Raw genomic sequence first — 14,536 nt, forward strand, 5'->3', positions numbered from 1 at the left:
TAACCATAAATTCTTTATTAAATCCAAAGGCTAAATGGTACTTATACAATTGCTAAAAGTGCCTTAAAATAAGCAATTTACTATACCCAAACAGTAACAAACACCTACAAGCATTTGATCAAGATACTTACAAATTGGCTAAAGATGCTTAGATGGCCATTAGTTGGCTCCAATAGTAACTGACACTCATTAGCAATGACCCTCATGCCAATTACTGACTTCAGTTAAAAAAAAAGAAACAGTTCACCCTTCTTTTCAGTCTTAATCCACATAAGATTGACAACTTCATTTCTTCCCAGGGCCTGTCCTTTCCTCGGCCTTGCTCCTAGCTTTCCATTGCTCCTGGATTCACACAGGCTTTACTACTAGTTTGGTGTTGGGAAAGGCCATATTGGCTCATTTTAAGACCACCATTTTGTCTTATTTAACACCATTTGCAATCGCCTCTGTGGAAACTTCTCCTGTTCAAGGCCTTTGTTTATAACACGTTTCCATTACCAAATTTAAGATACTTATTTCATATTTATCCTATACGTCTTGTCAATGTTGTTAGTTTGTGCTTGTAAAGTGCTTTTAACTTACAAAGGTCCATGTGATGTTTCCTTGCATTCACTGGGAGAAATAAACTGGGGATACACATTAGTAAGAGGGGTGGATAACTGCAATAGAAATTTTGAAAGAACAGCATCAAGTATGAAGCCACTTTTTATAGAGTAGCCATTACAAGTAATCTTAGATTAAGGACTATTCATGGATAAATTAAGATGTAAAAAAATATGCTAAGATTCCATAAGGAACAGATGACTTGGAGATAGAACTTTTTCCCTTTACAAAATTATTGCTTTCCAATTAGAATAACATCTTTTTTGGGTCTGTTATATAGCTAGGGCAAGCAGACATGATGTTAACATTAGAAAATTTACTTGGCATTCTCGAGTCCTTAACTCAAATTTTGTTTTTCTTAATTTAAATAATTTCTCTGGAGTGGAGCTGGGGATGAGGGGTTCAGTATGCAGGCTGAGAAGACAACCAGTGCAGCAAGCGGTGTCTGGTCCAGGAGTGTTGGCAGCCCTTCACCCCTAACAACTTCTACCCCTGCAGAACTCTCTCTGCAGAGCAACCAGAACACCCCCCTCCCCCCTCATGGGGGAGCGTGGAGTGCTGGTGCTGGACTGCATAGAGCACCAACATAGCCCTGTGGGTTTAGGTCTGGTCTAGGCACTGTTGCTAGCTCTGAAAAAAAAGGGGCACACCCCCAAGCTCAGACATCTTATATGACACTCTTCTTTAGTATGTGGGACACTGCCAACCAGTCACACTAAACTCCACACTGAGACCTTTCAAAGTCCATTAGCTTCATTTAAAATGTGGACACTCAGGGCTTCACTCTTTGGGGACAACATGCAAGAAAGCAAAGAATGCTGCCTTAGCAAAGGAATTTCTTACACAGTGATAGTACTCTGAAAGCACTTGAGAGTTATAGCCTTCTCGTGTCTGACCTCATTCCTTTGTTAGTCTTTTAGGTGCTATTAGTCTGTTTGTTGTTTTTTACATTTTTCTCATCCCTTCTGTAAGTTTGAGGTTTGTTACCGTTTCCGCCTAGGCAGAGTGCCCCCCTCTCTTGCATGTCCTTCATATGATGATGGTCAGACACTGCTGCATAAAACAGAGCCCTGCTCTGAAATAAGGTATCTTCTCTGTGTCGTGCTTAAATGAGAAGCTGCAATCTCCACACACGCTCCCTTTCAATATTACCATGCTTGCCCCACTTATGGGATCCCTGTGTAAAAAATTGTTGTTTGGCAGAAGAAAGCCAGTTGTTGAGGCAGTAAAATTTAATGGCTCCAGACTACAGCCTTGATGATATCCAATGATAGTCCTTCAGTGAAGTGTAAATAATGTTTCCTGTGCAGTGCAGTTGTCTAGAATGCAACAAAATAGGTTGTATGAAGACTTGTGTTAATACATAGTTCAAACTGGAGTTAATAATTTGGTATAGACACATCCCATTCTGTCACACGAGGATCAGAATCTTTGATGAAAAATCAGATTTTCTTTTATCCAGCTTGTTTGTATGTTTTTTTTTGTTTGTTTGTTTTAAATGAGCTGCCTGAATAATAAAATCAACCCCCTTAATTTTTTGAAAATCAACCACTAGCTGACTCAATACCACAGATACTTCATTCTTCCAGAGCTGTTAACTGCCAGTAAATATATTGTATCTTGCAGAAATGCACAAACTATATGGAAACATTTATAACATTTAAAAATGAAACAAAAAAAGTAGACGTTAGATGGACCATAGGTGAACAATAGTGAATGTGTTCAGATTCAAACCTAAGGATATTGCTTATAGCTGGTCCACCACAGAAGAAAATGGTTAAAATCCTGAAATGTCTATGTAGCTGTTCTAAATAGATAGTACCAGTGTACTGTGTATGTAATCTTGGCAGGAAGGGGAGTAGTAATTAGAATTGTTCAAATTATTGGTTAATACATTTTTAAATCAATTTATCTAATTTTTCTGGTTTCAAATTGCTTGCAAACAGAAAATAATTTCTGCTAATGTTAAGATGTGAACTAATGAATACAGGAGAATTAATATTAGCAGTCCACAAACAGTCCCAATTTTCAGCATTAATCAAATGTTTGAACATGCCTGAATTAAACAGCACTTTGGAATTTGAAAACAGTTTTACAGTACTCGACTACTTAGATCTAGCTGCAATGTAATAATTTGAGCATAGAACATAAGACAGTATGTAGTTTTTTCTTAACTCTTTTCAAAGATATAAAACCAAGATCCTGACAACTTATGGCCACTGAAGCCCACAAAACAGAACTGCTTGCAAGGGTGAGAACTTCTCTGTCATGACCAAATTCCATGTTTGTCTGCTACAGTTTCCCCAGCTATTTTAACTTAGAGTGTTATTTATTTGCATTTACAGTTCTAAATTGTTGTACAGTGCTGGTTTTGCACAGCTCGATAACTGCATCTCACTACAGCTGAATGTTGGCGATGAGTAATGTGAGCTCTTTGTACTTTAACTATCACAGAGCAATTTGTGAGGCTTAACTGAAATATCTTGCACTTAGCACTTTTTATCCTTAAATTTAAAATTGACTTTCTTCACAAGGGTGGATAATTATCTCCATTTTACAACTGAGGAAACTGAAGAATGATAGGAAGAAATTACCTATGGTTGAGCAGAATTTCAGTTGTAGAGCTGGAAGAGAACCTGCATTGTCTGCCTCCTACTACCTGGCCTACACTGCTGCCCTGCAATCACCTGAGCACAGATGAATGCCTTGGGCTTGTGCAGAATTCCCACTGAAGTCAGTAGTTTTCTGTATAGGCACAGGAGTCTACATATCTGCATTTCATTGGCCTTCTCAACTGCCAGTGTTACAATTGTCTGATCACCAGAGGCAGACATTTAAGCAGTGCTGGGGCTACCTCATTAGGGTCTCCAAGCAGGACTTTTTTTGCCACACCCCCAACATATACTAATAAGGAGCACCCTTGAGGTACACAGGACCCTACACAGTTATTTAATGTGTTTATGCCTAGGGCCTTTGCATACAACTGCCAGTGGCAACAGCGAGGTCTGTAATAATTTGAAATGTGTACACGTTAGCTGCCAGTGCCAGGGATTTCTCTATACCCAGTGTGAATTTCCCCAGAACTCCCCAAATTATCAACTGGTTACATCACCGTGTTGCCCAAATGATCAATTTTGACTGGGGTTGGGTTAAAAATCACTTGAATGCCAGGGTAATTCAATAGTATCCTTATCTATGTGTAAAAGGCAGCAGAACTGCACTTAGCCTGTATGTGTGTCTCCCTCAATTGATCCCAGTGGAGAGAGAGGGTGGGAACAGGTGCCTGATGGTCTGCCTAAGAATCACATATACTTTTTGACCTGCTGCACCTCACCAATGTTTAATGACAGTGCTGATTAGGCTCCATGGTAGGAATTTAAAAGGTTAACTAGTTAAAGAAGCCTCTCCACCCATCATAGGCAGTGGGCTGCTACAACCCCACAGGGCCTACCATGAGCAGCCTCCATCCATAGTGGGCCTAGTCTGGGCACAGTACGGGCAGGGGCACTCTGGCCCAGACAAAGCACCCCCACCTGCAGCAGGGAGGCTGCTCTAGCCCAGCTGCCCCCATTTAACCAGTTAACTAATAAAACAGGATTTTACATTCCTACTCCATAGAAAATCTTGGTTTTTTAAGTGGCCACTTTAAAGCTGACATGTTTAGAACTGCTCTGGGACAGTGTTTTTGTGGATACAAATTTTGTATCCACCCAGGGCTTTATGTATGTCATCTGAAGATATTCTTCATTTTGGTTTGTTTAAATCTGTTGCTTATTAATTTAATTGAGTGTCCCCTACTTCTTCAGCTACCTGACAAATATTCACTTTCTTCACACCAGTTAAAATTGTATAGACCTGTATCATATCCCTGCTTAGTTGTCTCTTTTCCAAGTTAAAAAGTCCAAATCATTTTAATCTCATCCAGTTTCATATCCCTAATCATTTTAGTAGCCCTTCTCTGCATAATTTCCAAATTTTGTGTGTATGTGTGCATGTAGGTACATATTTGGAGGAATGGACGACCAGACTGCACATAGTATTCAAGATGTGCGCATACACCGAATTATATTTTCTGTCTTTATCACTTTCCTAATGGTTCTTAAGATCTCCTTAGTGTTTTTTTTTTTTTTGACTGTTGCTGCACATTGAGTGGAATGACTCCATCATTTGCCATGTATAGTTGAGACTGATAAATGCAAAGCAGTGCACATTGCAAAACATACTGCCCTCTTTCACAGTCTCACCCCTCATTGGTCCTGACACCCCCTGTAGATTCAAACACCCTCCAACCCCCAATTTCAGTTGTACCCCCCGCGCTGCCTAAAACGGTCCTGCGCTCTCACTGCCACAGCTGGTACAGGCCCCGGCCACAACAGAAGACCTGCTGGAAAAACAAAAGCCGGAGCCTCGGCGGTAGAAAGGCTCTGGCCAGCGAGCCCCGCCCGCAAGTGCCTGCAGTCCGGAGCAGTGTGCCCTGGGGGCTCCCCGCTCCGGCCGAGGCACGAACCACGGGCGCGGGCGCCCTGGCTTTCCCAGCGCTCTCAGCAAAGGGCCTAGCGCACCAGCCGCGTCCCCCTCGCTCGGGACAGAGCCCCGCCCCATCTCCCGCTCTAGGGCGGGCCGCGGGCAGCCCCTCCCCCCGGGGGCTGCGCTGGGCGGCGGCGGGGCCCCGCCAATCCCCTGGCTCTGGGGACAGCGGGGAGCAGCGCGAGCGCGGGGTGGCCGGCTGCTCGCGGGCAGCGATGTGAGCCGGAGCCGGGGCGCGGGCGGCGTCTCCCCTCGGGGCTGAGGCGGGACATGGCGACTGTCAAGGTGGCCGTGCGGGTTCGGCCTCTGAGCAAAAGGTGCGGGGGGCTCCGGGGCCGCGCCCACGGCGGAGAGGCTGAGCTGGGCCACGGGGCATCGCGTGCGCCCCAGGGCTGGGCTGCTTGTGCCAGCCACGGCACTGAGCGCGCCCCATGCAGCTGTGCCCTGCGCGGGGGGCTCGTGTCTTTTCGGTCTTTTCTCACGGGGCCACCGATTGGCGCCTCCGTGCCAAGGGCGAGGTTTGCCGGGGGCGCTTCGGCCGGGCGTGTAAGTACCGGGTGGCTGTATGTGCACACAGGTGTGTGAGTGCAGCGTAAGTACTTGCGAGCAGTGGCTGGGTAGCGTGCGTGTACGCGGCTGTACACAGCGTTGATGGCACAGTGAAGTGACCATATAGAGCCAACAAGTTAGAAAGGAATTGGATGAAGGTCCCCAGAGACGCACGAGAGTGTTTACGGGGTTTACTGAACTCCGGAATGCCCCAATAATACTGCCTGAGATTGTGAGGCTGGAAAGATGAAGGCGGAGACCATTTCACTGCTCTCCCCCCGCCCCCCAACCAGCTGTCCTTTTTCATGGCTGTAAGCTTTGCTAGCTACTCCAACCCATGAAATGTGTGTTCCGCCCTTCTCATTTATATGTAGTGTTCTGTGTTTCTTTTCTCTTGCACTGGTTGCTAACTATCCTGTGACAGCCGCTGGTTAGCGTTTCTGGTTTTTAAAACTTCGAGGGTGTAAACACTGTAGCTAAATCCACTGGTATTTTATATTCAGTGTGGGTAGTGGGATGAAGGGGCAATATTCAACTATGCTTCCTTTGCTCGTGTTTGAAGAAAAGAAATCAGCCTTTAAAAGTTTCGCGTAAGGCAACAAGGAAGATAACTGAACTAGTCCTGAAGCTTCAGGGGGTAGCCATGTTAATCTGTACAGGATAAACTTAAAAAACAACAAATGCTCTGGTAGCACTTGATAGACCAACAAAACATGTAGATGGTATCATGAGCTTTTGTGGGCACAGCCCACGTCTTCAGAAGACCGAGTTTTTGGGCTGTGCCCACGAAAGCTCATGATACCATCTACATGGTTTGTTAGTCTATACTGTGTTACCAGACCATTTGTTGTTTTTTAAGTTGAACTAGTCTTGTTTAGATCTCCATATCCCCAGAAGGTCTAATTAAACACAAAAAGTGGTGCTGTTTATTTGACTTGTTCCCAGCAGAAATGAGGCAGTTGTCAGCTCTGTAATGCATCACCACTCCCACCCCCATCACTGTGTTGCTATTTTTTTCCCTGGGTTGGCTGAAGCAGGATGTTCAGAATATCACTCATTCCCTTGGGCTTGTTTGTTTCCAGAAGAAATTTAACAGCCTCAAAAATATGTTTGCAAGTTAATTTTCAACAGACTTGAAGATGCTGTAGTTAGAACAGATTTCTAATGTGACCTATGTGTATAATATACTGTATAATCAAAACCATGTGTACTGTGGACATTTTGGGAGTAGTGGAAAGAGAGCAAGAAAGCACTAGAGTTGTGCAAAATTATGGGTGTCTTGTAACTTACTCCTCAGGGTTAAGGGAGAAAAGCAATACAGCACAGCAGGGACATAGAAGTATGCTATCAGTTCCTCTTTGTTTTGATGTTGCCTTTTAAAAAAAAACCTTGAGTCTGTCATGCTGTCTCCTAGCTTAATTGACCTCTGTAATAAATAACCCTTTTATGTTATAGACAAGATATTTCTGAAAGTGTTACCCAACCTGAGAACTAATTCATTCATTTCACCAACATCTTGCACACTTAATTTCATAGAAATGTTGACATAGTTTGAATTTATAATTTGTTTTTAAAAACTTACCCTCAGTTTCAGCTGATGCAAAAGAAAGTCTTTCCTCTATATCGGTGATGTTTGAGGGAGGGAAAAAGTAGGTAAAATGAAATTTGAATAAAATAACGTCAGAAGTTTTTATATAAATTTCAGGTTTGTGCAAGGGGGAGGGAAGAAGTTTCTAAGTTTTTTAGATGCATTTTTGTCTTTATTTCAAAAGCAACTGCTATGTGAAATCCTTGCTATTTAAAAACAAATACAAAACTAATGTCCAAATAACATTATAATTGTGACATTAATTTATGCTGTTATACTATGGAGAGAATGCAGTAGAATGAGAAGGCCAATTATGAATTTAAATAATGTTGTTTTAATGTTACCAGCTATGATTCTTTGTATTTGATATTTCTTTGGTGTTCAAACACCCCCCAAAAATGAAAAGGAGTAAGTATTAATCGGTAGTTGGCAATAACTGAAAGGCTCTAGTGCCAAAGGCTTTAGTTTAAATCTTGCCCAGATTGTTTGTTTGGGAACTACTTTCACTGTGCATCTGACTATATCTGCCATTCCACTTCATTGTGTGATCTATCACACATTTGTATCTTGCATAATGAATATTCCAAAAAGACTGCCAAGCCTCTAGTCCTGTATTTTATTATTTGGTGTTATTCTAGCTCCTTGTGGATATCAGTGACAATTAGCATCACTGTTGGTAGTCTGAAAAAGAGACCAAAGAATGGATGGGCAGGGGCTCTGATCTTCTCACCAGGATGTAGAAATGTGAGGAATCTAGCACTTCCCTTGTCTGTGCTGTTTTGACTTTGGGTGGGGGATTTAATTTGGCAGTGCTTTTGATCTGACATCTTTCCAAACCCTATATTCTTTTAGGAAAAAGAATTCTATTGGAGTAGACAAGGACTATCTGCAGATATTCTTTAATGCAAAATGAGTTGTGGTTTTACCAGTTCATCCATCATTACTATAATAAAATAATTGCAATATCTTCCATTGAGAGATCTCTCATAAATTAATTATGGTTTCCCCCACACACAGTTTTTAAAGCGAAGATTAGGGAGGCCAACAATTGAAGTATGCTAAAAGTGGGAGGAATCCAGATGCCATGTAAATGACTTGTGTGTGTGTTTTAGAGTAAACTTAAAGGTTGGGAAAAGCTCGTAGTAAGGGGAATACATGGAGGTATAAAGAAAAAGGAAAAAGTGGGTCTGCAATGATTAAGAGGTAAGGGAAACAATGATAACAAAAATCACATATTTGAAGACCGCACCGGAGTTCAACGTTCTGGTGTTGGATTTAGTGAGTCTAGTGTAGACCCATAAATCAAATGCTGAGGGCAGCTCGAGCCAGAGCCTGTACTCCTTGCAGTCATGAGAGGCAGCAGAGCAGTGCTTATCAACTAATTGTATAGTTGATACAAATTGCATCGACTATACGACTAGCCAGATAATAGCATTTTAACATCCTTAATAGCAGCTCCCCCATAATCCAGTATTCAGGGTAGCAGAGGGGGCTGCCTAATTCATGACTAGGGAGATAGTTGGCTGTGAGCTACTGTAGCACTATGGAGTGACTTTTGTAATGTTCTGTAGCTGGGGGTGAAGGGGAATACTTTGTCCGAATCATTTCTTGAAACTAACTTGGTCTGGCAATTCAAGTGATTGCTGAGAAGAGGATTTGGCTTTAGTGAATAGTTCAGTAGAGCAGCTGCTGTTTTCCCAGCATATTTAAGTATAGCAGATAGTTTAATGTAGTACAGGCCGTCCCCGACTTACAAACGGGACTTTTCTTGCCCCGGAGCTCGTAGGCGGCGGGACCTCCCGGAGCGCAGCGGTCCCGCCACCACGTCCTCTGGGGCGAGAAAAGCTGCTCTGGGTCTCCCTGGTATGCTGGGGGGGACTCCCCAGCACAGCAGGGAGACAGGAGCAAAGCCGCAGAGGCGGGGGACCCTGCCGCCTGTGTGGCTTTGCTGGGTCTCCCTGATGTGTTGGGGGGGACTCCCCCAGCACAGCAGGGAGACAGGAGCAAAGCCGCAGAGGCGGCGGGACCTCTGTGCCTCCGCGGCTTTGCTCGGGTCTCCCTGGTCCGCTGGGGGAGGAGGAGGCGCAGCTAGTGTCCCCCCACCCCAGCAGACCAGGCTTTTGTTACGGGACGCCTGGGGTAGAGCAGCTGGGGTGCTGCCGGGTTGGTCCTGCGGGGACCTACCCGGCAGTGCCCCAGCTGTTCTGTCCCAGGAGTCCAGATTCAGCTGCTGTTGAAACTGATCAGCGGCTGATTCCAGGAAGCCTGGGGCAGAACACCTCTGCCTAGGGCTTCCTGTAGTCAGCCGCTGATCAGTTTCAGCAGCGGCTGAATCTGGAGCCAGTTCCGACTTACATACAAATTCAACTTAAGAACAAACCTATAGTCCCTATCTTGTACGTAACCCGGGGACTGCCTGTATAAAATACCATGATCAGTATGTGATATCCATGATGTCTTCATTATCATGTCTTTTAAAAAAGTAATATCTAAAAATACATTACAGAACGAGTGTTTAATTAGTAGTTGTATGGCTTTGTTATAAAGTAAAATCACTATTGGTAATGTGTTGGGTCAGTCTTGTTAAACCATTTATTAAATGACCTGATTAGTTAATTAATGAGTGCCCTAAACATAGTGCTATGTTCTATCCCATTCGTTCTTTTTAATTATGCACTGCGATGTGTAAATAGAAGGGGATGTTGTGGATGGCCTGTGGACTAGTTTTGTATGCACTAGTTATTGCTATTGTGGGGATTTCAATTAATGAGTACTACATGCAAAAGAAGAACCAATATTTGGACCTTTGCATCAAAGTAGTATTTGTGTTGCTGACCATAGTAGTGATAACTTCTAGCAGGCTAAATACAAGGTGGCACAGATTATTTATCATAAGTATTTTACACACATTCAGGAGAATTTTCAAGATGAAGTGGCCATTTAAAATGTCACCAGTTATAGAGAGGAAAAAGCGAGAGGGGGTGTGTGTGGAAGGGTGCAGTGAGTAAGTCTACATCTACACTACCAAGTTTTGTCGTCAAAGTCATCTGAAGTTACGATAAGAGGAATTTCCATTCCAAATTTGACAGTCCTAGCTTTTGCTGTTTAGAAGGCATTCTTGAACAGACATACATACAGAGATACAGACAAACGGTCTCAAATATATAGTAGATCAACTTTTTTTGCTTCTAAAGTAAGGTTTTTCTCTTGCTAGAAACCATCCAGTTATGTGAGCTGTGGATTGTCACTTTTAAAAATATCTGAAACGAACTAAATTCCAAACAGTGTAAAAGGCCTATTTCCTAAGTTGTCATTTTTCTTGAGTTTGGTGCTCTTAACCACTTTTTCTGATTGTCAAAACACTAGTTTAAAGAGCTACGAACACTTTTTGCAGCCTTGAGGGAGATTTTAGAAAATGAATTGTCTGTTAGAACTAATCACACAAGTTGCCGTTTATTGTAATAGTGCAAGCCAATAAATCTAATATTGAATATGAACTTGCATTGTCTTCGTATTTTAACTTTTTTTGTCTGTTGTTTCCAGAGAGAATGCTGAAGGGGGAAGAATAATTGTAGAAGTTGATGAAAAAGTGGCAAAAGTCAGAAACGTAAAGGTACGTTTTTTCTATGTTTTTTTTTTCTTTTGCTTCCCAAACTATGATGGTACTAAAATAATGATGGAATCCTGTGGGAATGTGTAGCTGTATTTTCAATTATTAGCTCATCTAAAAACAAGCTTAAAAATAAAACAGGAAGGAAATACTAAGAACAAAATCTTTAATTGGACCAGATATGGCGTTGTTTTAGAATTGCCATGAACATCTGCTTTTTTGTAAGATAAACAAATATCTATTTGTCCTTTTCTTACTTTTCTATTTTCTGCAGCTATCAAAGCCTCTGAGGCTGCATGCCATAGTTCAAGACTGTCAGTAAAGTGTTAGTAACAGTAAAATAATCACACAATCCCAAACATATGGATAACTTTTTCTCTTGCCTTTTTTCCTTTCTTCCACCATTTGCAGTCAGATGTGATTGCAACTAATGTGTGAAACTGAGCAAAATGTATTTAGCCACAGTTGAGGCTTTAATGGGTAACTGGGAACACTGAAATTTAATTGATTTTCTGCACCCCTCCTTCCTTTCCCTTTGGGATTTTTGGATGTTACCTGCAAGGGACATGAGAACCAGGCTGTGTGAAAGGCTCTGTATGTATGTATATATCCCTAATGTGTGATTTTTCACTTCATGCTTCTGACGAAGTGAACTTCAACTCACAAAAGCGTATGCCCTAATAAATTTGTTAGTCTTTAAGGTTCCCCTGGACTCCTTGTTGTTTCAACAACAATTAAAGTAAATGTACAGCCAGAGCAAATCTGCGGTCTCAGTAAGGACCTGAAGTGCATGTTGCAGGTTTAGAGCTTTAGCAAAGGGAGTCCTTTGGAATAGGCCTAGAGCATAGATGGTAAAATAGACTGAAAGTTTAGCAGGTTATAATGCTAACCTGGGCTACAGCATAGTTATCAATCAGTATATTAAATATTAGGTCATTTAGAGAGGTTTTTTGTATATGCCTTGTGTATGTCAGAGAAAAGACAAAAATGGCCTTGAAGCTTAGAATATGCACACATAGTAGGACCACGGATGTCCAATAGCAGCACAGATGTTCTTGGATGAGAGAGTCCCAGGGCAGGAGGGCCAGCAGATGAGAGCCCCGCGCTTGGTGAGGCTGGTGGTAGTGGGGTCAGGCCCTCGGCAGCCCAGTGGCCGTAGCGGGGCAGGAACAACTTGGGCTGGTTCAGGCTGTGTGTGCTGGACGGGCAGTGTGGCCAGGGCTGAGGCAGCCTAGCTGGTAGCAAGGCCAGGCTGCAGAAGCCCAGCAGCGGAAGCCCGTCCGGGGCCACAACAGCCTTTCCGGGCAACCCAGCTGGGACTAGTGCAGCTCAGCCAGGGCCACGTGCCACCCAGCAGTGCAGTTCGGAGCAGGCTGGCAGTGGGGATGGGACAGCTGTTCTGGAAATGTGGCTGGGGCAGCCGTGTTGACCTGTTGGCGGTGTGGCTGAAGGTGTTGGCTGGGAGGGCAGCAGGTTGAGGGAGCCAGTGGAAGGAAACCTACCATGGTCTGGCAGATTCCCTCATCTAGGACCACTCAGGAGCTGATGTACAAGTGAACCTAGTTAGACTGAGGTTTTGAGAGAGCCATGAACAAAGAGATGGAGATGGATTACAAGAAGTCTTCTAGAGAGCTCTGGAGCCCTAAGAGATGACCTGTTTATATTGTATTTTTTTACTTCAAAAACTATTACACTTTAGTAAGGGAGAGATGTTACTTTGTCTACGTACCAAAGGTTCACTGCTTTAAAATCTTTCTATATATATAAAACAAGTTTTTCCTGTGGGACAACAGAGTGACGTCATCACATCACTCTGCATCCTGTAGACCCTTCCTCCTCAGCCACCCAGCCTCCTCTCTCTCTCTCTCTCTCTCCCCTCCCTTACCACTGCCGAAGGCCTGGCTTCTCTGGTGCTGGGGCGGGCAGCAGCCACATGGCTTCCCCGGTCTTCCTGGTGCTCTGGGTGGCGAGGAGGTAGCTACACGGCTTTCCCAGTCTCCTCAGATCTCTGGGGCCAGGGCAGAAGCCACATGGCTTCCCTTGTGCTCTGAGGAACGGGTCCAGGAGCTGCGCCTCCTCCCCCGTGGCGGGTGGGGAAGGAGGGGGGCGGCCAAGAGCCATGCACCTTCCCCCCTCGCGGGGGTGTGCTGTGAACTGTGAAGGCTGGAGGCCAGGCCTTGGCCCCCCCCCCTCCGGCAGTGGGGGGGGGGGGTGGTGTGACAAGGGCCGGGGTGGCTTCGGACCCCCCTGGTGGTCAGGGGCAGCCGGGCAGCACTGCCTACCAAAGATAATAGCTCTGCAGCACCTTAGGGCTCATCTAGACTACATCCCTCCTTCGAAAGAGGGATGTAAATGAGCCCGATCGAAAGTGCAAATGAAGAGCAGATTTAAATATCCCGCTCTTCATTTGCATATTCACATCCAATTGCTGTTTTGAAAAAGGGTATTTTGAAAGTGAAACCGCAGTCTAGATGCAGTTCTTTCGGGGGGGGGGGGGGGGAGAGAACTCTTTTTCAAAAGATCCCATACTCCTGAAAAAATGAGGAGTATGGGTTATTTTGAAAATGGGTTGTTGTTTTTTAAAGAACCGCGTCTAGACTGTGGTTTTACTTTTGAAATACCCTTTTTTGAAACCGTGATCGGATGCAAATATGCAAATGAAGTGTGGGATATTTAAATCCACGCTTCATTTGCATTTCTGATTGGGCTCATTTACATCCCTCTTTTGAAAGAGGGATGTAGTTTAGATGAGCCCTTAGATACTAACAAAAAAAGAAGGTATCATGAGCTTTAGTGGGCACAACCCACTTCTTCAATATGTTAAAGCAGTACAACCCCATAATATGGATAGAGTTATTAGTATGAAAGTGCTTTATGCCAGCAAGCTATTGCTGTACAAGAAGATAATAAGCTATAGGTATATAAGACACCTTTACACCAGCATAACTATTTCCACATTAGGGCTGTGCCAGTGTATCGGTTTTCTTTAAACCAGCTCAACATACCCCTAAGTGAAATAGTTACACCAGTGCACAAACTGTATAACTGAAATCTTTATATTAACAGAGATTTCTTTTGGTAGCCTTTTTATGATTATAAAATTGAATTTGCAGGGAGAAAGTATTCATTTTATTTTTTTACAATAGGCAGTCAGGGCTCTGAATAAGCCATTGCAGAGAACAGTGGAGAGCTCTCTTCTGGATTACAGCATTTATAAGGCTTCTGAATAAGACTTATTTATTGAAGATAATCCTTTTGAATTAACTGATCAATAGACTAGCTTACATTTTAACACTAGCCAAAGGAAACATCAGTTGGAGTTAATTCAGCATGACTAATTTAGAATCATAAGGGTTTATCCATACATGATGTCCTTTTTCTTTTAAGGATAAATGTACAGTTTTTCTCCCCATCCTCAACATAGTTTTTCTCCCTACCATTCAACAACAAAACTGCTGTTAGCAAAGAGGCTCCTTTAGCTAGGCTTGTGTAACAATTTCCCCAGTAATCTCCATAAATTATGGTAATACTTAGCATTTACAGTGCTTTTCATCCATAGATCTTAAAAGTAGCTAATAGCAATAGTGGCTTGTTAATGCAGTATTTTGTGTTCTAGTTAATAGTGAATATAACTATTTTCTTTTCTACTTACACTATTA

The 14,536-nt window shown here is 43.2% G+C and overlaps 1 protein-coding gene across 2 annotated transcripts in view; it reads left to right on the forward strand.

The window, feature by feature from the left end:
- The first annotated feature begins 5,244 nt into the window (after positions 1–5,244).
- The window catches only part of STARD9 (StAR related lipid transfer domain containing 9), a 130,723-nt gene continuing 121,431 nt past the window's right edge, over positions 5,245–14,536 (forward strand). For both annotated transcript variants that reach the window (XM_006135403.4, XM_075927239.1), the window contains exons 1-2: positions 5,245–5,447; positions 10,811–10,880. In XM_006135403.4, coding sequence (XP_006135465.2) covers positions 5,401–5,447; positions 10,811–10,880 — 117 coding nt within the window. In that variant the 5' untranslated portion in view covers positions 5,245–5,400. The remainder of the gene's footprint in view (positions 5,448–10,810; positions 10,881–14,536) is intronic.

This window comes from Pelodiscus sinensis, chromosome 4, assembly GCF_049634645.1.
Source record: "Pelodiscus sinensis isolate JC-2024 chromosome 4, ASM4963464v1, whole genome shotgun sequence".
NCBI classification, from domain to species: Eukaryota; Metazoa; Chordata; order Testudines; family Trionychidae; genus Pelodiscus; species Pelodiscus sinensis.